The following is a 21,170-nucleotide window of genomic DNA, read 5'->3' as shown; positions in this document are numbered from 1 at the left end:
AGTGTAGAGTCTCAGATTTGCTGGTCATTTCTCAGATACAGTCTCACATATTAAATCCCTCATTTATTGCGGGGAGTGAGGTATAACTAGTCAGGCAAGGTACGATGTTAAGGAATTAGACTGGTTTGGTTTTGTTCTGCTTTCCTTTGAGGAAAGAAGAACAGTAATAGGAAAATTTTCTTGAACTTTGAGTACGTCACCCTTTGGCTTTTCAGGCAGAAGTATAATAAATGAATCTTCAGAATCCCTTGCAACAAAAAAGGAAATATATGATAAAGGTCATCTTTTGGGAAAGAATTTAGACTAAACTAAGTACTTGTATTGCTTTTTCATGTGATCTTCACAATTAATGTTGGTAAGGAAGATATTACTATTAGCCTACATTTTTGATATAAATTAAAGATTTATAAGCCGCTTATTTTCCTTGTTAATTTGAGTCATATTTAGACTAGTTTTGAGACCATAATTTTAAAGTTACCCCAAAAACAAGCTCCCCTCCACTACCCCCACAACTACACACACACACACACACACACAAAGAAAAGCTTGCAATCTCACACATTTTACCGAAAAACCAATGTTATGTAGTATCTTTTACAAAATCCTGATAGAGTTCAGTAGCTACAAATATGGGTATCGGCTCTGTAATCACAGACTTGGAACAGAATCCTGCATTGACCCAGAGAAGCTATACAACTTTGAGCAAATCTCTTAAAACTCAGCTAGAGTTTTCTCTTTTTTTTTTAAAGATTTTATTTATTTATTCGACAGAGATAGAGACAGCCAGCGAGAGAGGGAACACAAGCAGGGGGAGTGGGAGAGGAAGAGCAGGCTCCCAGCAGAGGAGCCTGATGTGGGGCTCGATCCCATAACACCGGGATCACGCCCTGAGCCGAAGACAGACGCTTAACTGCTATGCCACCCAGGCGCCCCTAGAGTTTTCTCATTAACAAACTGAGGATATATTAGTACTACCACTGGTGTGTTAGTTGAAGATTTTTAAAAATAATATTTTAAAATGTATAGTCCAGCTCTCTTTATTATTATTATTATTATTATTGTTATTATTATTATTATTTTCCTTTGGAGAGCCCGTTCTCCACACTAGAAAACTTCCCCATCCCAATATATAATTAATATGTACTTAGGAAAGCTGAATTTGAATTAAGATGTAAAAAACCATGTAACAAATATCAAGGGAATTTTATTCCCTCTCTTCTCTTTCTTTTTTTTTCCTTTATTTCCTTCTTTCTTTCTCTTTATTTTTCCCTTTTTTTATGTTTCTACTTGTTTGTAGTACCTATTGCCATTTTTTGCATAGTGTACTAAGCTCTATTAATAACACTTCATGTAAAAAAAAGCAATAATACTTTGGAATCTAACTGTAGATTTCCAGTCAGACAGTGACAGCTTTAACCCTACCCTGTGGGAAGAGCAGAGACAACAACGCATGACTGTTGCCTTTGAATTTGAAGAAAAAAAGGAAGATGACGAAAATGCTGGGAAAGTTAAGGTGAAACTTTTCATTTTGTTTCTTCTTTCTTCTCATTATTTTTGTTTGTCCATTGTTATTATTTAAATAGACTTTGGGACAAATTGAGTGACCTCTGCTTGAAGGTCAGATACATCTTCACATCTTCATTATAGCAGTACGGTAACTTGAGAAGCCTTGGTGTGCTTCAGAATGAGACTCCTGTCCCAATTCTGACTGAGCAAATTTGATACACCACCCCATCTTACAGAGTAACAACATGAAAGAGATTCAAGGTGAGAGAAAGCCAAAACAAACCAACGAATCTGGGTGATCGGCTTTATCGAAGCACCTTATTACATTTTTGAAACATTGAAATGGTTTTCTTTTAATCACTAAGCAAGGCACCAGGCAGGCCATAGGAGACCAAAGTATACATTTATGGACGAGCCAATGGATTAATATGTTATATTGGCTTTAAAAATCTCTGAAATATTTTGTCTCTGGGGTATCTGAAAAGAATTTATGAGTTTTCTTAAATGAGAAAACCAGTTTTAAAGGAGGCAAGTGCCTAACAGCAGGTGATATTCAATTTTTTCACCTCCAACATCTTTTTTAAAATCCTTTATTAGAACTAATCTAAGTCAAGTAACAAAGTGGAATTTTAAAATCTATATTTTTTCATTATTTAAATTTGAAGTACAGAACAGATTTTATCAACATCAGATCTTCATATTATCATCATGGCAACATCTTGAATCTCTAATCTTTTATGGTATTATTTGTGTACTTTCTCCATCATGAATACTAACAGATCTCACTCTGAGTGACTAATTGCCTAAGTAATTGTATGTGCATCCTATTAATAGATCTAGATTGTGTAATGTGTTCTTTTCTGTCCCCTCATTCCCACATTTTCTAAACTTTTTTCTTAAACCAACGCACCCTGGAACCTTACTAGATTTAGACAGTAAGGTAATCGACAAGGGCCACCTCTACATCATTGTGTAAAATCCAAAGTGGATTCCCAAATCAAAGTGATAGTTTTGTTAACGATTTGGGTTTTAAAAAATGTTTCTGGATGCTTGGTTAGTGCTATCTAATAACCAAAGAAACATTTTTTTTAACTTGTGAATTTCTAGAAAAAGCAATGCTAAACTAAAACAAAGACCCTTACAGCATTTCAGTTCTTCTTTTGAGAGTTCATATGTTAAATCTAGAACCAATGGATGATGCATTCTATACTGGACCTCTGACTCATTCTTTTACTTCACTGAATGTCAAAAACTACATACTTATTCCTAAAAATCCATATTCAAAGGATTAAACAAGAAAATAGTACATTAATATACTCTGGTATATGTGTCAATGAAAACATAAAATATGGTAAATGCAAACAGTTATTTAGAAGCCCTGTTTGTGTGTTATGTGGCCAGGTTTGTTTATAATCAGAGTAGGCTCATTATACTTTAGATTGCATTCTCTTTATGCTTATTTATATTTGATTTATTTATATTTTGGTGAAACAATATGTGTTTCAAAAATCTCAGACACTTGGTTTTGACTAATTTGAATATTTCCAATGCCATTGGCTATTGGACAAATTAGAACACAAACAAACTTCTAAATAAATCATCATGAAAGTATGATGAATGGAATATACAGAAATCTTAAAATAAATTAATCACACTTTTCTGGTTCATTACATATACATTAAATTTACCACCATTTTACCTTTCATTTACATAAAACTTAGAAAGGAACCACTGACCTATGTCATCAACTTCCAAATGGACTAGAGTATAATGCCCTACTTATAGAGTGTATAGTGTAGTATGAATGCTGCATTGTGTGAAAAAAATTGTGACCCATTCATATGATATTGGTACTATTTTATTACAGAGTTTGAACTAATTTTCTGATGGTTGTTTTAAATGCATTACCCAGAGTGAAAAAAAAAATCAAGAGTAGAAAAATGATAAAGTGAAAGTATTGCTACAGTGCTCCTCTTTCTCCCAGAAAATGGAGATTCCTTCTCCCACAGGATCACTCCTGCCAAGCCCCCTGGGAAAGGGGCCAGCGTGGGATTACTCTCCAACCTGCCAGACTGTCTGGCGATTGCTGCACACCATGGGCCAGGTGTGATCAGCAGATCCAAGATATGCCCGTCCCCCAGAATGACCCACAGCTGGCATGGGGTTGTATAAGTGGCCTCCAGCAGGAAAGGAGCATGTGTACTCCATTGCCAGTTGCAGCACAATCCACCACTCTTCCCTCTCTAAGTGGCAGACAGGTAGGCCTAGGTGTTTGGGGTAGGAGAATCCCCCATGTAGAGGCAACCTTGGAACAGTGGTTTATGGGGTATGTTCTGCATGATTTGGGGTAAGAAATGTTGATCGTGTAGAAACCATCCAATTGCCAGTGTTTGATCTCAATTTAAGTTTTTGTTCATTGACATTGGCAATGGGGTGGAGAGAACCAAGTCAGAGGGGAGGGAACATCAATAATGAGGTGCCTAATGGTGGGATATATGGCATGATTTTTGAGTTGGGTGCTTCATTTTTATTTATGTTTTTATTTTTAAAGATTTTTTTCTTTAAAGTGTGGGAATACCAATAGTTGGGCAGAATGTTGATGACACTATTGATAAAATCTAAATTGCCCCCACACATACACACATTTTTGTATATCAATTCAGAGGGAGATTAAGTAACTAAAACCTGATTCTTAAAATAGCATGAGATTTGAATTGAGATTTGTTGAGAGTGGACTTTGAACACAAAGATGGACATCTGTCAAAAAGCATCAATTTCCCTCTAATTTGAAGGCACAGATGATGAGAATTCCTGTAAGAGAAGATTGGTTTGGGACTTGTAGCAAATAGGGCTTCCTTATCTCAGTGGGTTGGGTGTTTAAAAGTTCAATGGAAAAAAAATGTCTTAATGGGATGTGAAAGAACACTACATTTTTGGTAAGCTTTACCATCCACATGTAATGGCCTAGATTCTAATTCTGTGTCTTATATTCTTTCTGCAATATAAGGCCAGCTGAGAATCCTAACTAAAACTCCTATAGGTTTCCTTTCTGTGTAAAATGTTCTGATTAATTCCCAGAATAAGATCCCTAAAGATCAGTAATCAAAGCATTAACTATTACTTCTCTTACTGGAATTTACAGTCAAGCCAAATTAGAATTTAATCATTATATAAGCAAACCACAGTTCTTTGAGAATTCAAGATACCGTCTCTAAATGCCCTAGCTATTAACATGAATTCTTTCTTCCATTGCTAAACTTTTGGGAGTCTCCAACATCTTGCAGCTGCTATTTGCATTTACTGCACTTTTTTTAGATCTGAGATATATAGAATGTTGTGAAACATTTCTATTTTTCTAAAATTAAAATGAAGTAACATTGCAGTGAAAATCTTGCATTTTAATAAAATGTATATGTAAAATGAACAAATACTTTATGGTGAGTGATATCCACAACATTTTGGTAAGAACAATTGACAGTTTTTTCCCGCCTATTTATATCATAAATGAATTTACATTTTCTCCATCCATATTAGAATGAGAGAACATTTCTAGCCTATGTATTTAGAAATATAAAGAAACTGTTTTTATTTGGGCATCACTGAACTATAAATAAAATTGTATTTATGATCATGTTTTTTCATTTCTGAAGCGTTGCACAAGAGTTAAAAAGTAGGAGGGCATAGGCAAAACAGTCTGTAAAAGGGTATAAAATACGCTTTTACAGAGCTTATAAACCTAACAATTATAAAATATTATAGTTTCCTTTAAGAAGAAATTATAAACTAGCTTTATGTTTTAAAAAATTGAAATTATCTTGTTTTTTAACTCAATAAAATTTACATTTTAGATTTACACACACTATCTTTTCTACAAGATTGTACAAATATGTGCTTTACTTATATCAGAGAATAGCCCTGAGCCAAGTAACACTTCTGGAGCATAAGCTCTGGAGTCAAAGACCTGAGTTTGAATTTGGGCATTGCTATGTATAGTTGTATGACTTTGGGCAAGGAATTTACACTGCCTGAGCCCTATTCTCAGGGGTATAGGAACAGATGCTTCAATGGGTTATGAAATTTAAATTATGTTTAATTATAATTAATTAAGGTATTTAAAGAATGTTAATTATAATTATTTTTTATTTATATCCAAATCTATATAACCAATAAAATAAATATTATTTATTAAATAAATAACTATTAATTAATTGAATATCCTTATAAAACATTTTGCATATACCTGGCACATGGCAGATACTGAATAAATAGTTGTTGCCGTATACAATCTGAAAAAAAGTCCAAACGGTTACAGGTAGTATTGAGTTTTATGTATGTATATATATATGTGTGTGTATATATATATACATATAAAATGCAGTAGAATCTAAATTACCAAAAAAATTCAGATTTTAAAAATACCTAAGTAGAATCTGATTTTAGAAAATAGTATCTTATCTTTGCATAGAATTTATACATTTTCAAAAGATTTTCACAGTTATTATCTCATTTTAGTTCTAGATTAACTGAAGATATTATCATTCCTATTTTACATACATGAGCAGAAACTGGACAGAAAGATTAGTGGCTGATAGCTTGTTGGGGGTAAATCTTCTGACTCCAAGTCCAGCAAGTTCTGTTGGTAGACTAGTAAATGGGAAGCAAGGAGCTTATTGTCCAGGTGGAACAAATCCAAATTTTATAAGAACTGAAACTCCCACAGTTTGGAGAGGGGCCTCTTTAAGGAAAGGAATATGAAATAACCATGTAAATAAATAAGTACACAGGCTTTGGAAAGAACCTATGTAGGTGACAGGCTCTGAAGCTTAAGCTTCCTTAGCTTGACAAATCTGTTTCTGTTTCTAAATTTAAATATTTTTCAGAGATAAAGTACCCAAACATATTCTGGTGATGTGACTAAAATATCACATTTAGTGTGATATTGGCACTGTGGCCATAGTAAATAGTCATCTAATTGTGTCAGATGAGACATAGCATCTACACAAAATAGATTACATTATTCAGTGTGGAATTTAATTGAATTAAAGAACGCTTCACATTTTTTTTTTGCTTTTGATTCAATTTAGAAGTGTAATTTTAGCATTGAGGATTTTTTAAGGTACATGGAATTTTAATCTATTGACCTACATGAAAATTATTTTTCATTCATATACCATTGGTTATTAAAAATTAAGAGATGTTCTTAATTGGCATAATAGCCATACCACTCTACAATCTATATTTTTTAAATGTAGTTTTTTGACTTTTAGCCCTTTGCTATCAAGTACTTTTAAATGAGTTCAACAATATAATTTAAAATTTAGATGTAATTTGTGATTAACATTTCTAATACCAACTTAAACAGCAGATCCAAGAATGCATGCATCCCAATGGACTTTGTCTAGCATGGATATCATTCTTTTTATGTTTATTTAAGAATGCATTATAAATTAAGTACCCTGAGCTATATTTATATTACATTCTAACAACTTACCACTTTTTTTCTGAGAAGTCTAACTTTTTCTTGGGTTATGTTTTTGTAGCTTTATTTCTATGTATTATTGATTTCATTCTTATTTGTTTGGGAGTGTAAAAGACTACAATATTTATACTAGCAAAATTATTTGGTCTTTCCTCAGCTTTCCAAAAATTTATTGGAAAAATAATTTTGTATGTTTAATACTAAGAGGAATGTTAAAAGTCATCAAGTGGAGTCCAATCCCAGTATTTGATGTGGAAAATGAGCCACAAGGAAGATAAATATAACAAAGTTGGTGGATTTGCTAAAACTGCAGATGAGCAAAAGTGTTTGAATTCATATGTATAATCCTCAGATCTATGCCACCATCATAGTTTCTTACATCCCATGAATTACATGGGTGTGGGTGGGTGGGTATGTATGTGCCCCACCCCACTTTCTCCTTTCCTCTCATTCCCACTCCTTCCTTTTTCAGCTTTGCTTTCTTCTCCCTTCCTCCCAACCTACCCCCGCACACACTTTCCACAGACACATATTCACCACAATCACATAAACCATTCCATTTTGTAAAGTTGGTTCTACTCAGATGCAAAAAGGCATGACAGTTGGAAGAAGCCAGGACAAATAAACCTGCTCCTTGTTTTCCTTCCCACTCCCTTTTAATCAGCATGGATAATTTGTATTTATTCCAATTTAAGTATATTTTAAATATTCTGATAATGGGATTTTCTATTTGGAAGTGTCTCGTATTTTCTCTCTTTAAATTAAATGTGAAGAATAATCATTAACATATATGTTCCCTAAAGTCAGATCAATACAACAAAAATGAATTCAAGAATGGAAATAAATATCTGGGTAATATAAGCCAAAATTAACATGTTTATCTAGAACATCTTAGAAAATCTCCTCCTAAATTTTTAAATTTCTTGTTCTTTTAAGACATTACCTACAAAGCATGTGACTTTATTAGGGTAAAAACTAAATATAAAAGCCACCTTGAAGCAAATTCTTTTTAAGTTTTAACAAGAATTAGCTCCCTGACCTTTTGATATAACATGCTAATTAATATAGAGCTGATGCATATTTGGTAGCAGATACTGACAATTCCCCCATTTTTTAAATCCGTGATAAACTCTACTTGTAAATCTCTTGGGGTCTCCTCTTATCATCTACATTGATATTCCAAAGATATTTTAACATGAAAATAATTACTTATAAATAATTAAGATAGTGAAGGAACAGCCTCTAAAGTATAAAAGCAGCTGATAGTTATGCTTAAAATCTTCAGATTACCAGTCACTTATATGTTTGACCTACTGCTATTTTAACCATTTGCAGGGTAGGTCTAAAGATAGAATAGAACCCTAAAATTGTTTCTAATCTAGAAGGTGGGCAGGGTGGGAAGAAGCCCCATGAGGGCAGAATGTGCAAAGAATACCATGTGCTCTACTCTACAGTACAGTTTCTCAGCCAGCTCAACACTCACTATATTGCATTTGGTTTTACTACTGCACATAAAATGGAGTAGTTTTGTGAACATGTTTGCCGAAGGTATTTTTATGTTAAATTTCTTTTTATAAACTTCTAGGTTGAAATAAACCTAAAACGATATCCAACTCCTTATCCAGAGGATTTAAAGAATATGGTAAAATCTGTTCAAAATCTGGTGGGTAAGCCAAGCCATGGAGTGCGTGTTGAGAATTCAAATCCAACTGCTAACACGGAGCAAACTGTGAAAGAAAAATATGAACACAAGTGGCCTGTAGCCCCAAAGGAGATTACAGTGGAGGTATTTCAAGGTTATTGGTAATTGCCAGTGTGGTTTGGATTTTTTGGAATTACTAAATTATATGTTTTTTTAACCGATTAGATCTTCTCTGTTAAGTGCATTTTCCCCCTAAAATATAAATGAGTCTCTCTACTTTTTCAGACTATGAGGGTTGCATTTAATAAATTACAGGTAAATGACACCCTCATGGCCTAAAATTATTAACACAGCTCCAAAAGTTCCAATACACACAGAAGGAATAACTTGCTCATTCAGCTAGGCCTGGCCAGTAAGTGCATTATATAATTTTCACTCTACTTTTTTGGCTACCCCAAACTTTTATTGTATGAGTCATTAGAAAAGACTAAATGAAGTTGGTTTTTTTGTTTTGTTTTTTTGTTTTTTTTAGTCTGCAAATCTCAGTAAAATTCTTGATCAGATTTAGAGCCAGTTTTTTTTTTGTTTGTTTGTGTTTGGATTAAAACCTTTATAGGAAACACTACTATAAACATGACAAAGAGGAGATAATTTCTGGATCTAGCCATGTGAAACTTAATTCCTATATTTTAGAATAAACTAGATATTCATCCTTATCAATTTGTGGGGTCTGAAAAGAATTCAACTACATTTATGCCACCTCTACACTATCTCATCCACTCTTCAGCCGATTTGGTTATCACCTTTTTATCTTCATTAGAAACATAACTGGTGTGAGTACATCTAGAAGTTACTGTACCTACTTCTCAAAAATCTAGGTTCCTGAAACTCTTTTACAAATCTGCATTTCACAGCATCAATTTGTTGCACTGATTAAACACCAACTGTATATTTAGCACTGTGCTAAACACTGTGAGAGAGAGAAAAGAAATATAAAATGTGTGCCTAGTCCCCAACTGATTTAGAGCCTAGCCGGGTAACATTACCACAGATGAAGTGATTAGAGAACAGATTATATAAAATATGATCACATGATTAGTGGTGTGATAGACAATATAATAATACTTTAAGAAATTGGAGAGAGAAGCAGTCACTGCCAATCAATTAAGAAGTTATGTGAAACAGTTTAAGGTTGAACTGTGTTTCGATAAGGGGGTGATTCTCTTAAAGTTGAAAGGGAGGAAGTTATTCCAGACAGAGGAAAAAGCTTGAGCAAAAATAAGCATGGTGTGAATATCTTGCAGTGGAGGTACTAGCCCACCCCAGAAAAGAATACAGCTTGGTATCAAGGGAGGAAAATTTAAGTAAATACTCATTTTCGGTTTTTTTTTCTTTTTGCTTATGAAATCAGTATTATTGTACTTTTTCCTTTCTAAAATGTTACAGATATGCAATAGCAGAGAAACAGACTTTTCTTTTATCCCTGAAGCAGTGCAATAATATAAAAAGGAAGAAAGCCAGCATTTAGGAGGTACGCACTAAATACACATACACTTCGTATTTAAACCTCATGCAATCACAGTTTAACATTAAAATAATTGTGAGGTCATGATAACCCATAAACTGAGTAATTTTGCTACAAAATGAGAAGATTCTAAAATTGCTTAATACAGGGCTGGGATAGGTGAGGCAAGGAAAAGATGGCTTTGGTCATAAATTTAGTAATAACCCTACTAGAGAAAATAAATCTTAAAATTATCCCACAATCATTTAAAACTTGAAAAATCCAAAATTAAATTTAATGTTTCTTCCCCAAATTTGCTTCTGCTCCTATACGCCCAATCTTGATCTCTGCTAGCACCATTATCTACTAGCTTACTCAAGCTAGAAATTTGGAAGATGTCCTGGTTTCTTTTTCCATCTTTTTCTCCGCTCACTGTCCCTTCCAAACAGTCACCTAAATCTATACATTTTCATCTAAGTGTATCTCCTCAACCTCCTCAGGCCCTCAGCTCTGTCATGCATTATTATAGAAACTGTCAACTTCTTGGCTTACATTGTCCCCAGCCCCCTCATTACTTTGCTAATGAACTTTTAATTTATTTTTTTAAGATTTTATTTATTTAAGAGAGAGAGACAGAGAGAGAGCACAAGCAGGGGGAGGGGCAAAAGGAGAGGGACAGGCAGACCCTCAGCTGAGCAGAGAGCCCAATGAGGACTCGATCCTACGACCCTGAGATCATGACCCAAGGCAAAGTTGGACACTTAACCAAATGAGCCACCCAGGTGTGCCTAATAATGATCTTGTTAAGACACAAATCTAATTTGCCCTCCTTAAAAACACTTATTTCCTACCTAATTGAAACTCAATCTTAAGCTTTATAATTATTTCAATGATTCACCGCACCTTTTCTTAGTTTTCTTCTTCTCCTGGCCTTTTATCTTGAATAGAAATCTCACCGGTAGTTTCAATACGTTTTCTAAAATTGAGATTCTAGATCTTCTCTCCCCAACTTTTAGCCATGCTAGAGCAAAGAGAAGCTGTTGCTTTCTTTATCATCCTCCCTTCTCGAATTGCTTACATGGATCAAGGGGCCACACTCCATATTTTCAACTTCCAGATAAAATAAATACAGATAGACAAATATCCAGTTGATCACTGTATATTAAGCATTTTGTTGTATGTTTTGCACTTGTATGACATTTTTGGGTCATTATTTAGTTCATACTGTCAAGAATGTGGAAGAGAGTATTACACACTGCATGATACGTTTATCCATGTGGTTAAATATGGAAAACCAAGGGAAAAAGACTAGTGGTAGGCAGAACCAGAAGCAGAAAACAGTAAGAATAAACAAGGTAAATAGATTGCAAATGCAGCAGAGAAAAAAGGAAAAGGAAAGGTAAATCAAGATTTATTGATCACTTTCTATTTGCCAACCGTGTGCCAAGACTTTTAATATACATTATGCCAGACAAAGAATACAGCTGGGAGAGTCATATGAACAAGGAGAACAGGGAGGTATGAAGGTTGTCCTCTACTTCCATATTCCTTTATATAAGTTTTATGAAGTTTACATTTGCTTTTTTCCAGTGTCTTAGTCCATTCAGGCTGCTATAACAGAATACCATAGACTACATGATTTATAAATAAAAACATTTATTTATCACAGTTCTGGAAGCTAAGAAGTCCAAGATCAAGGTAATAACAGATTCAGTGTCTAGTAAAGTCCTACTTCCTGGTTTATAGATAGCCATCTTCTCTCTGTGACCTCACACGGGAGGAGATAGGGAGCTTTCTGGGGTCTCTTTTACAATGGCACTAATTTCATTCATGAGGATTCTATCCTCATGACCTAATGACCTCCCAAAGATACCACCTCCAAATATCATCATATAGGTTTCAACTTATGAATTTTGAGGGGACACAAACATTTAGTCTGTAGCACTCAGCGCTTTATATGACTAGCACTTCCACGTCTTTCTGAGTTTTAGTTTAAAGATGACCTCAATAGGAAGGCCTTCCCTAATCACCATGATCAATAAAACCTCTACTTTCTCTATCACATTATTCTGTTTATTTGTGTTAAACATAATGAAAACATTTATGATTATGTTGTTTATTTTATTTTTTATTTTTTTTATTTAATGATTTTTTATTATATTATGTTAGTCACCATACAGTACATCCCCGGTGTCCGATGTAAAGTTCGATGATTCATTAGTTGCGTATAACACCCAGTGCTCCATGCAATACGTGCCCTCCTTACTACCCATCACCAGTCTATCCCATTCCCCCACCCTCCTCCCCTCTGAGGCCCTCAGTTTGTTTCTCATAGTCCATAGGATTATGTTGTTTATTAACTTCAGACTGAGTTTCATGAGGGCAGGAACCAGGTTGTCTTGTCCACCATTGTCTTTCTGGTGTCTAGCACAGTGCCTAGGTCAAAGTCAGATGCAATAAATATCTGTTGAGTACATGAACAACTAATAGAGTCTAATGTTGTAATACTGATAACATGTCTGTCTCTACATCCAATTAGAAGTTAATTGAGGGGAAGAACAATTTCTCTGTGTTTTTGTCAAATTAATCATGAATTAATTGTTGGCTGCCATACCTATTTATATTTTATCACCTATGTTTTGAATAACATGTATTTAAAAACAACAATTTACCATATTAATACATTAATATAATATTATGAGTAAAGGCAAAATATCATGATGAAGAATATTGGGAGAGTGAGGAAAGCAAGGAAAGAGGAGGGAAGGAGGGGACGAAGGAGAATGGTATGGTAAATAAAGCTACAACATAAAATAAATAAAGGGGTTCTAAAAATCTTGGTATGCCTTTAATGTCTTAGTAATATTGTTATAAGGACCATAGACCAAAAGAAGTACCTAACAGTTCCATTTACTAAGTAGTAGGTCTGACAACTTAGTAAATATTTATGCCCTGCCTAGCGGTCATTTGAAAAATAATACACACAAATTGAAAGGGAAAATAATAGTTTTATTTCATGCCTAAATAACAAAACTACCTATTAATGAAATGTGTGTACCTGTGGGACACCACTTATCTTCTCAAACCTTGGAATCATATCAGATACTACAATTCTGTTTCACATTGATTTTCAAATAGCACTTGATTTTTGATCACAGCAACAACCAAAAACCCAGCTTCACAAAAACTGTATCAAAAGGAAAATGCAATCTAATATTGAAACTGAGAGCCACCAATTCACATAGTAACTGACTGATGTCGAGTATTGCTTTGTTTCCCTCACATATTTAAAATAACCCATGTATCCCTGTGAATTAACAACAGCACCACAGGTAGCTTGGAGCACAGTTTGGGAACAAGAGAAAGTGCTTTCAAGTCTAGCAGACATTAATTCAAATCTTGAATCTACCTTGTTACTGATTTTGTGACCTTGACAAGTCATTGAAAACTTTCTGAGCTTTGCTTTCTATATCTTTAGAAGTACAGGTAACAATAACATTTAGAGTTTTGTGGAAATGAAATCAGATGAAAACAAGTATTTTTATATAGCTGCAAGCACAGTTCTTGGCAAAGGGGAAAGCTACAGTAAATGATAATTCCTTGCCCTTCCACAAGAGAGTGATGTGCTAATCCTGCCCATCTGCCTTTAATCCTTTCATAGGCCACTACCCTGCATTTCAGAAAACTTCTCACTGGATACCTGTTTATTCTGTCCACCATGTTCATAAAGGTTCTGGACTTTTTCCTTTGTTAGGAGATTCCACCCAATTTCTTTCTATAGAGGAAACAAATCTATCTCTTGGTAATAGAGAGTAGCCAGTTACCCTTGAAAATATCCTTAAATGTTTTTATTAATACCAGACCCGGACTCTTGAAAGCTCGGGCACAAGTTTTTTCCCCCTCTCTCTTCTACCTCAGGCTCCCTTTCCCTACAGTAGCCGCTGAGATTTAGTTTGAATGACACAAGGTCAATGGGTTAAAGAAAAAAGAGATTCTACCTTTTCTTTTGCCCCCTCTTCTGCCTCCTTGCCAGAAGCAAATATGGTTCAATGTGCTTAAAATGGGACCCTCATTGTATTTGATTCCCGACCAATAACTTCCATTGCCTACACCATAGAAGTAGTCCCCAAAGCTTCACCCACTTTTCCAACATGAACTTGATTCCTCCAGCCTCTATAACAGAATTTATAGAGACAAAATCAATGATTAATTTCTTTTGTTGGACAGTTAACTTGTTCTGTAAAGTCCAGTTGAGAGGTGAGCTTTTCTTAGGGTAGACAATATAGCATACATAGTATCACACAGAAGGCCTTCCAGTAGCACAGATCACAGTTCAAATCTCAGCTCTACCACTCACTGAGTTTCTGACTTGGAATTACGACTTTACCTCTCTCCATGTCCTTAACTGTAAAACAAAGATGATGATATTAAATAATTTAAAAATAATAAATAACGGTAAAAAACTAGGTTATCAATTAAGTAATTAACAGAGATGATACAGATAAAGTGTTTAACATGTAGCACAGTAGCAGATATGTAATAGATTCTCCATAACTGATGGCATCATGAGCTTCATCATAATCATCATCATCATTATTATCATTTTGCTCGTGAAGATAAGTGAGTCTAACTGGATCAGTGGGAATTCACTGTTCTTGCTTCAGTAATGTTAATCCTTCTAGGTGGAGGGCCACAGAACTCTGGAGAAAAGGTGCAACCTCATGATTAGCTGATATCATAGTCTCTTCCTAGTCACTAGAGCTCCTTTTGATTCGAAGTAGAAATTCTTGAGCAGAACCAGAGACTTGAATCTGAGTCATACCATAGCTACCATGCCAAGCTCCAGCCACATTCTTGGGATGCAAATTTGAAAATATGATCTATACATGCAAGATAATTTGTATACTGAATGTATAACTCATAAGGAAAACAAAATAATGAAACCCTTAATTATATTTACATTTCTATGCTTGTACAACTCTTTGGTTTCTTTTGTTGACTAAAACAAAATTCCTGTACTTTATTATCAGGCATCATAAAAATACTTCCTTTTTAAAGTATTATTTCAACAAATAAATTACATTTAGATTCATAGAATGTTAGTACTAGACAGAAAAGAGCATTAATTCCTATCATCTATTACCTTCATTTTACTGATGAATTGAGTAAGGTAGAGAGGTACACTGACTTGCCCAAGATAACCTGATTAATAAATGATAAAGCAGGAATGGAATAGAAATATGCCACCTTGTAATTGAATATTTTTTGATAAGCCTTAACATATTTTATGACTTTTGATGGTACTATTTCTCAAACTTGTGTCTGCTTCTACTTATTAATTTCTACAAAGATGTGTAAAGGCTTTTACTCACTATTTTGTCACCTTAAAACTTTATCATAATACCTTGAAATAGTTTTCAAAATCCATGAAAACACAGATTTTCCTCTTCATCTCCAGAATTTCCATCAATCCCACTCTCTTTCCTATCCCTCTTCAAATCTGGAACAGGATTTTAAAAGTCTTTAATGTGCTCAGAGTTGAGTTCACTAGCAGGCAGCATAATATAAGGGAAGATTATTGGACAGGAACCCGAGAATCCTGCCTCTATGCTGAATCTTGGTCTCGTTATCTCTGTAAGCATGGACCTCTTTTATTCTCAAAATTCACTTGTAGGAAATGAAAGGTTTGACTAAAAGTATTTTCTTAAATAATTAACAAGTATCAGATATTTGCCCAGGTTTTTCACAGGCTAATATTCTCATACAAACCTAACCAAAACCAAACCAAACAATTGAACGTAAGCCAGAAGTTAAAGAAATGGCTTTTTTTTTGCAATACCCAAAGACTTGAGCCTGTCACTCACTATGTGGGGCATTAAAATATATAAGAGTTTCTGTCTATTACCAATTAGTTACAAGGTGGAACACATTTCATTTACTGTATTTTTGTGCTCAAGTATTTTCTTTCTTTGATTTAACAAAATATTTCTAAATGTGTTGCATTAATGTTTTAAACTAATAAGTATTAATTAATGAGAAAACTGAAAAACACTGAAAATTATTTTTTGAATTCAAATTAACCTAAGGTTTAAGAAAAAAAGACATAAAGATAACTGCCATGCATAAATTTATATCACTACCTCCCCGTGGGCATAGACAAGACATTTTTATATGTGTAAGAAAGTGAAAATTTGGTATTTTACCTTCCTCAATGTTCTCTCACTATCTGGTTAATTGGAAATAATAATTTTAATTTTAATTATAGAAGTTTAAAATTCACGGACTTTTTTAACATGCTCATTTGTCTTTATAAAGTTATATTCTTGTACCAGTGTTGCTCATTACACTCAATGAATGGATTTAGAATGAAGATTAGCAAGGTAGATTAATCACGAGAAAACTAGAAACCTTGTGAAGAAGTCATGATAGAACTAAAGAAATTGAGATAAGATCACTTGGGAAACAGTAGGAGTTAAGAGGGGGATTGGCAATAAAAGCAGGATTTAAAGGACCCAGTTGTGCATGAGCAGGGCTGAGGATGAAAAGAAATTTAGTTGGTCAGTGATGGACTTTCCTCTTAGAACTCTTAAGGGAGATCCCCCCTTAAATTTATATATATATATATATATATATATATGCTCACATACAGCTTATCATAATTCAGTCCTGTGTTATAATAAGATGTATCTCATCTCCCCCACTAGATGGTAAATCTCCAAGGGACATGGTGACATTTTGTCTTTCTTTGGAAACTCTACAGTTCTTTGCACAGTGCCAGGCATATAAACAGGCATTCAAAAAACGTCTGATGAACAAATGGACTCATTTAAATTAGAAAAACAAAACATTTTAGTACTTACCTCAGAGAAACATATGATTCACTTCTCCCAGTGCTCCACAGTGACTTATATTCTAGAGCCCCATCTTTAAATCTGAACCAAATAAAGATATTGCCACCTTGGTTAACCAATGTTTAAATGTTTACTTTCCTTGTCCTATATTATTATATCTCTCAGGATTCTTTTGTTCATCCAGCTAATGAAATGAGGATTGGGGAACTTCACCCTTCATTAGCTGAGACCCCTCTGTACCCACCCAAACTTGTTCTGCTAGGGAAGGACAAAAAAGGTAACACTGTGACCCTGACGTGGAAAATATGCCACAAATGCATGTGCATGATGAATCACCAGTTGTAACTTATGCTACACCATAGTCTATAGAAATATTTTACAAATATATATTCCTAACATCATTATGCTGTTTTTCGTACTTGCTTTTCTGTGCTTATTATTGCCAGCGTTCATAGCATTATAACATTTTCCCCTTTACGTTTCAGAATCAACTGATGAGTCTGAAGTTGACAAAACTCACTGTCTGAATAACAGTGTTTCCTCAGGCACTTACTCCGACTACTCGCCTTCCCAGGCTTCCTCAGGATCCTCTAACACCCGGGTGAAAGTGGGGTCCTTGCAGACAACAGCTAAAGATGCAGTACATAATTCTTTATGGGGTAACAGGTGTGTTTAGAATTCCCTTTTTTCTGTTCCCAAGTGCTTACTTTCAGCAACTTTATAAAAAAAAAATGGGACCCTAATTTTTGAATTGTATTCAGCACGTGAATGGTATAGAAGACAGACGGAAGGGACAGGTAAGCAAACACAGTCCCCCAGGGATTTCCAGGAGAGGATGAATCCATTTTATACAGCAAAACCATTGTTTAAGGGAGAGATGGTAGGAGATTATCAGGTTGAGATAATAGGAACAGAAATTTTAAAAATCAGAACCCAAAAATCCGGTTTGCCCAATACTTATTTATGGCACACATGGCCATTTCACTATCCCAAATGGGGTTATGGATTAAACCAAGATGCATGGAAAGCACTTGTGTGCCTAGTACAAAGTAACTGTTTAATAAAATTGTCATTGCTGTTATCATCATCATGGTCATCATCGTCATCATCATTTTATCACCACCTGGAAAAGTTAGGATGTAAGCAGAAGTATTTAATCTTTCCCAAATGGTTCCTACTCTATATTACTTCCATTTTACAGATAAAAATCAAAAGCCAAAGAGCACAGTAAAGAGACTCAGTGAGGTAGTAATTACCCAGTTCTGATTCTCTTGTTTTGTACCTTGTTTTACAGTATAAACAGCGAATACAAATCATCACACGATGTAGGTAGTCGTGGTTATTACTCATATTTTACTGATAATATCAGTGCTGTTAGCAATATATTCTTTGGTAATTAGTGGATAATTATTTCTACCTATCAGTGCCCATGATAAAAATCTTAACTCTTTCAGTTTGTAAGTTCATTATTTGTGATATAAGCTGAGATCAATGAGGTGCTTTGGAAGGTTCCTTCTAAATGTACCATTTTTCAATTAGCAAAAGCACCTAAAAGTCGTTCTCTTACTGATAAAAATATATCATTCAATGTTATTGGTGTGCAAATGGTTTAGAATAGATCTAGAAAAATGAGCATCTTTTAGAAATACTCCAGTTACTGGTGTAAACAAGCCAATGACCAAAAGTCATAATATAATATAATTTATATTCTAGGAAAACATGTTCCCTATACAATGAATTTAGTGTTTTCAATACCTGGCCTTCAAATAAATGTTATCTGAAGACAATTTGGGTTCATTAGATTTATCAAGTATTCATAAGAAAGGTCCTCTCGACCAATAGTTTAGAAAGGTACTGAATCAGAAATTCCAGGTATGAGGACCAAGAATCAGATGTTTTTAATTATCAGACAAGTGTCAGGACCATTACTGAAGACCTATCTATTTCTTTCATTCATTTAATCATCCAACAAATATGTATTTTAATGCCTACTATATGCCAAGCACTATGCTAGGCCTGAAGAGAAAAAAAAAACCTTTGCCCTCATGAGTTTACATTCTAGCAGAGGACACACATCAGTGCACAATAAACAAAATAGGTAAGTAAATGATATAATATGTTAGAAGGTGATGATTTCAAGGAGGAAATAAAAGAGCAAGGTAAAGGGGTAGATTTGGGGGGACATGAAATAACAATGCCATCTTAATCGTAAGTGAGGTGTGGATGAATGATCCGTTAAACAAAGGATTGTGGCATTCTTGGCTGCTAGTTTCTCTTTCTGGCAAAGACCCAGCTCTTCCTCATTTTCATACTTCTTCTTCCCACTGTCTTCACAGGATTGCACAATCTTTCCCACAGCCTCTTGATTCAAAGCCATTACTCAGCCAGCGGGAGGCTGTTCCCCCAGGGAATCTACCACAGCGTCCTGACCGGCTGCCAATGAGTGACGCCTTCACTGACAACTGGACTGATGGTTCACATTATGATAACACAGGGTTTGTTGCAGAGGAGACCACAGGCGAGAATGCCAACAACAATCCTCTCTTAAGTTCGAAATCTAGAAGCACGTCTTCTCACGGACGCAGGCCTTTGATTAGGCAGGATAGGATTGTTGGTGTTCCCCTGGAACTTGAGCAGTCTACACACAGACACACACCAGAAACAGAAGTGCCTCCTTCCAATCCTTGGCAGAATTGGACCAGAACCCCTAGTCCTTTTGAAGACAGGACCGCTTTCCCTTCCAAATTAGAGACAACCCCCACCACCAGCCCATTACCTGAAAGGAAAGAACATATGAAAGAATCTGCTGAAATACCTAGTCCTTTCTCTCCGGGAGTACCATGGGAGTATCACGACTCCAATCCCAACAGGAGTCTTAGCAATGTCTTTTCTCAGATCCACTGCCGCCCAGAATCTTCTAAAGGTGTTATTTCCATTAGCAAAAGCACAGAGAGGCTTTCCCCACTCATGAAAGATATCAAGTCCAACAAATTCAAAAAGTCACAGAGTATCGATGAGATTGACATTGGTACATACAAGGTGTATAATATACCATTAGAAAACTATGCTTCTGGGAGTGATCACTTAGGAAGCCATGAACGGCCAGACAAAATGTTGGGACCAGAGCATGGTATGTCCAGTATGTCTCGAAGCCAGTCAGTCCCGATGCTGGATGATGAGATGCTCACTTACGGAAGTAGTAAAGGGCCACAGCAACAAAAAGCTTCCATGACCAAAAAAGTCTATCAGTTTGACCAAAGCTTCAATCCCCAAGGAGCAGTGGAAGTGAAAGCCGAAAAGAGGATACCGCCCCCCTTTCAACACAATTCTGAGTATGTGCAACAGCCCAGCAAAAACATCGCCAAGGATTTGGTTAGTCCCAGAGCTTACAGAGGATACCCACCAATGGAGCAAATGTTTTCATTTTCTCAGCCATCTGTTAATGAGGATGCTGTGGTGAATGCCCAGTTTGCAAGCCAAGGTGCCAGGGCAGGCTTCTTGCGAAGAGCCGACTCCCTGGCGAGCTCCACAGAAATGGCCATGTTTAGAAGGGTCAGTGAACCTCATGAGCTGCCTCCGAGTGATAGGTACGGCAGACCTCCGTATAGGGGAGGTCTGGATCGCCAAAGCAGCGTTTCAGTGACTGAGTCCCAGTTCCTGAAAAGGAATGGCAGGTATGAAGATGAACACCCTTCATATCAAGAAGTGAAAGCTCAGGCGGGAAGTTTTCCAGTTAAAAACCTTACCCAAAGGAGGCCATTGTCTGCAAGAAGCTACAGTACAGAGAGTTACGGTGCCTCCCAAACCAGGCCAGTTTCAGCTAGGCCTACTATGGCAGCTCTTTTGGAAAAAATACCATCTGACTATAACTTGGGTAACTATGGTGACAAGCCATCAGATAACAGTGATATAAAGACGAGGCCCACTCCTGTGAAGGGAGAGGAGAGCTGTGGTAAAATGCCTGCAGACTGGAGACAACAGCTGCTTAGACATATAGAAGCTAGAAGGTTAGACAGGGTATGTCTGGCATTTCTCTGTAAGAATATCCCTCCTGCCTTTAGTTTTACTTTATTGGCATTTCTAAGCACATGTAGTGAAGCATGAACTACATGAATGAATAGATGATCAGCATTTTATTTATCTCTCTACTGTGGGGAAATTGATCATAATAGTTTCTCATGGATATTG

The 21,170-nt window shown here is 35.4% G+C and overlaps 1 protein-coding gene across 2 annotated transcripts in view; it reads left to right on the top strand.

Moving 5' to 3' along the window:
• The window catches only part of LRRC7 (leucine rich repeat containing 7), a 391,349-nt gene that overhangs the window by 291,258 nt on the left and 78,921 nt on the right, over positions 1 to 21,170 (top strand). For both annotated transcript variants that reach the window (XM_040627144.1, XM_008690729.2), the window contains exons 15-20: positions 1,389 to 1,513; positions 3,516 to 3,764; positions 8,571 to 8,771; positions 17,148 to 17,259; positions 17,468 to 17,648; positions 19,319 to 20,999. In XM_040627144.1, coding sequence (XP_040483078.1) covers positions 1,389 to 1,513; positions 3,516 to 3,764; positions 8,571 to 8,771; positions 17,148 to 17,259; positions 17,468 to 17,648; positions 19,319 to 20,999 — 2,549 coding nt within the window. The remainder of the gene's footprint in view (positions 1 to 1,388; positions 1,514 to 3,515; positions 3,765 to 8,570; positions 8,772 to 17,147; positions 17,260 to 17,467; positions 17,649 to 19,318; positions 21,000 to 21,170) is intronic.

Source organism: Ursus maritimus, unplaced genomic scaffold (assembly GCF_017311325.1).
Source record: "Ursus maritimus isolate PB19 unplaced genomic scaffold, ASM1731132v1 scaffold_12, whole genome shotgun sequence".
Lineage (NCBI taxonomy): Eukaryota > Metazoa > Chordata > Mammalia > Carnivora > Ursidae > Ursus > Ursus maritimus.
This window is presented reverse-complemented; position numbering and strand designations above follow the sequence as displayed.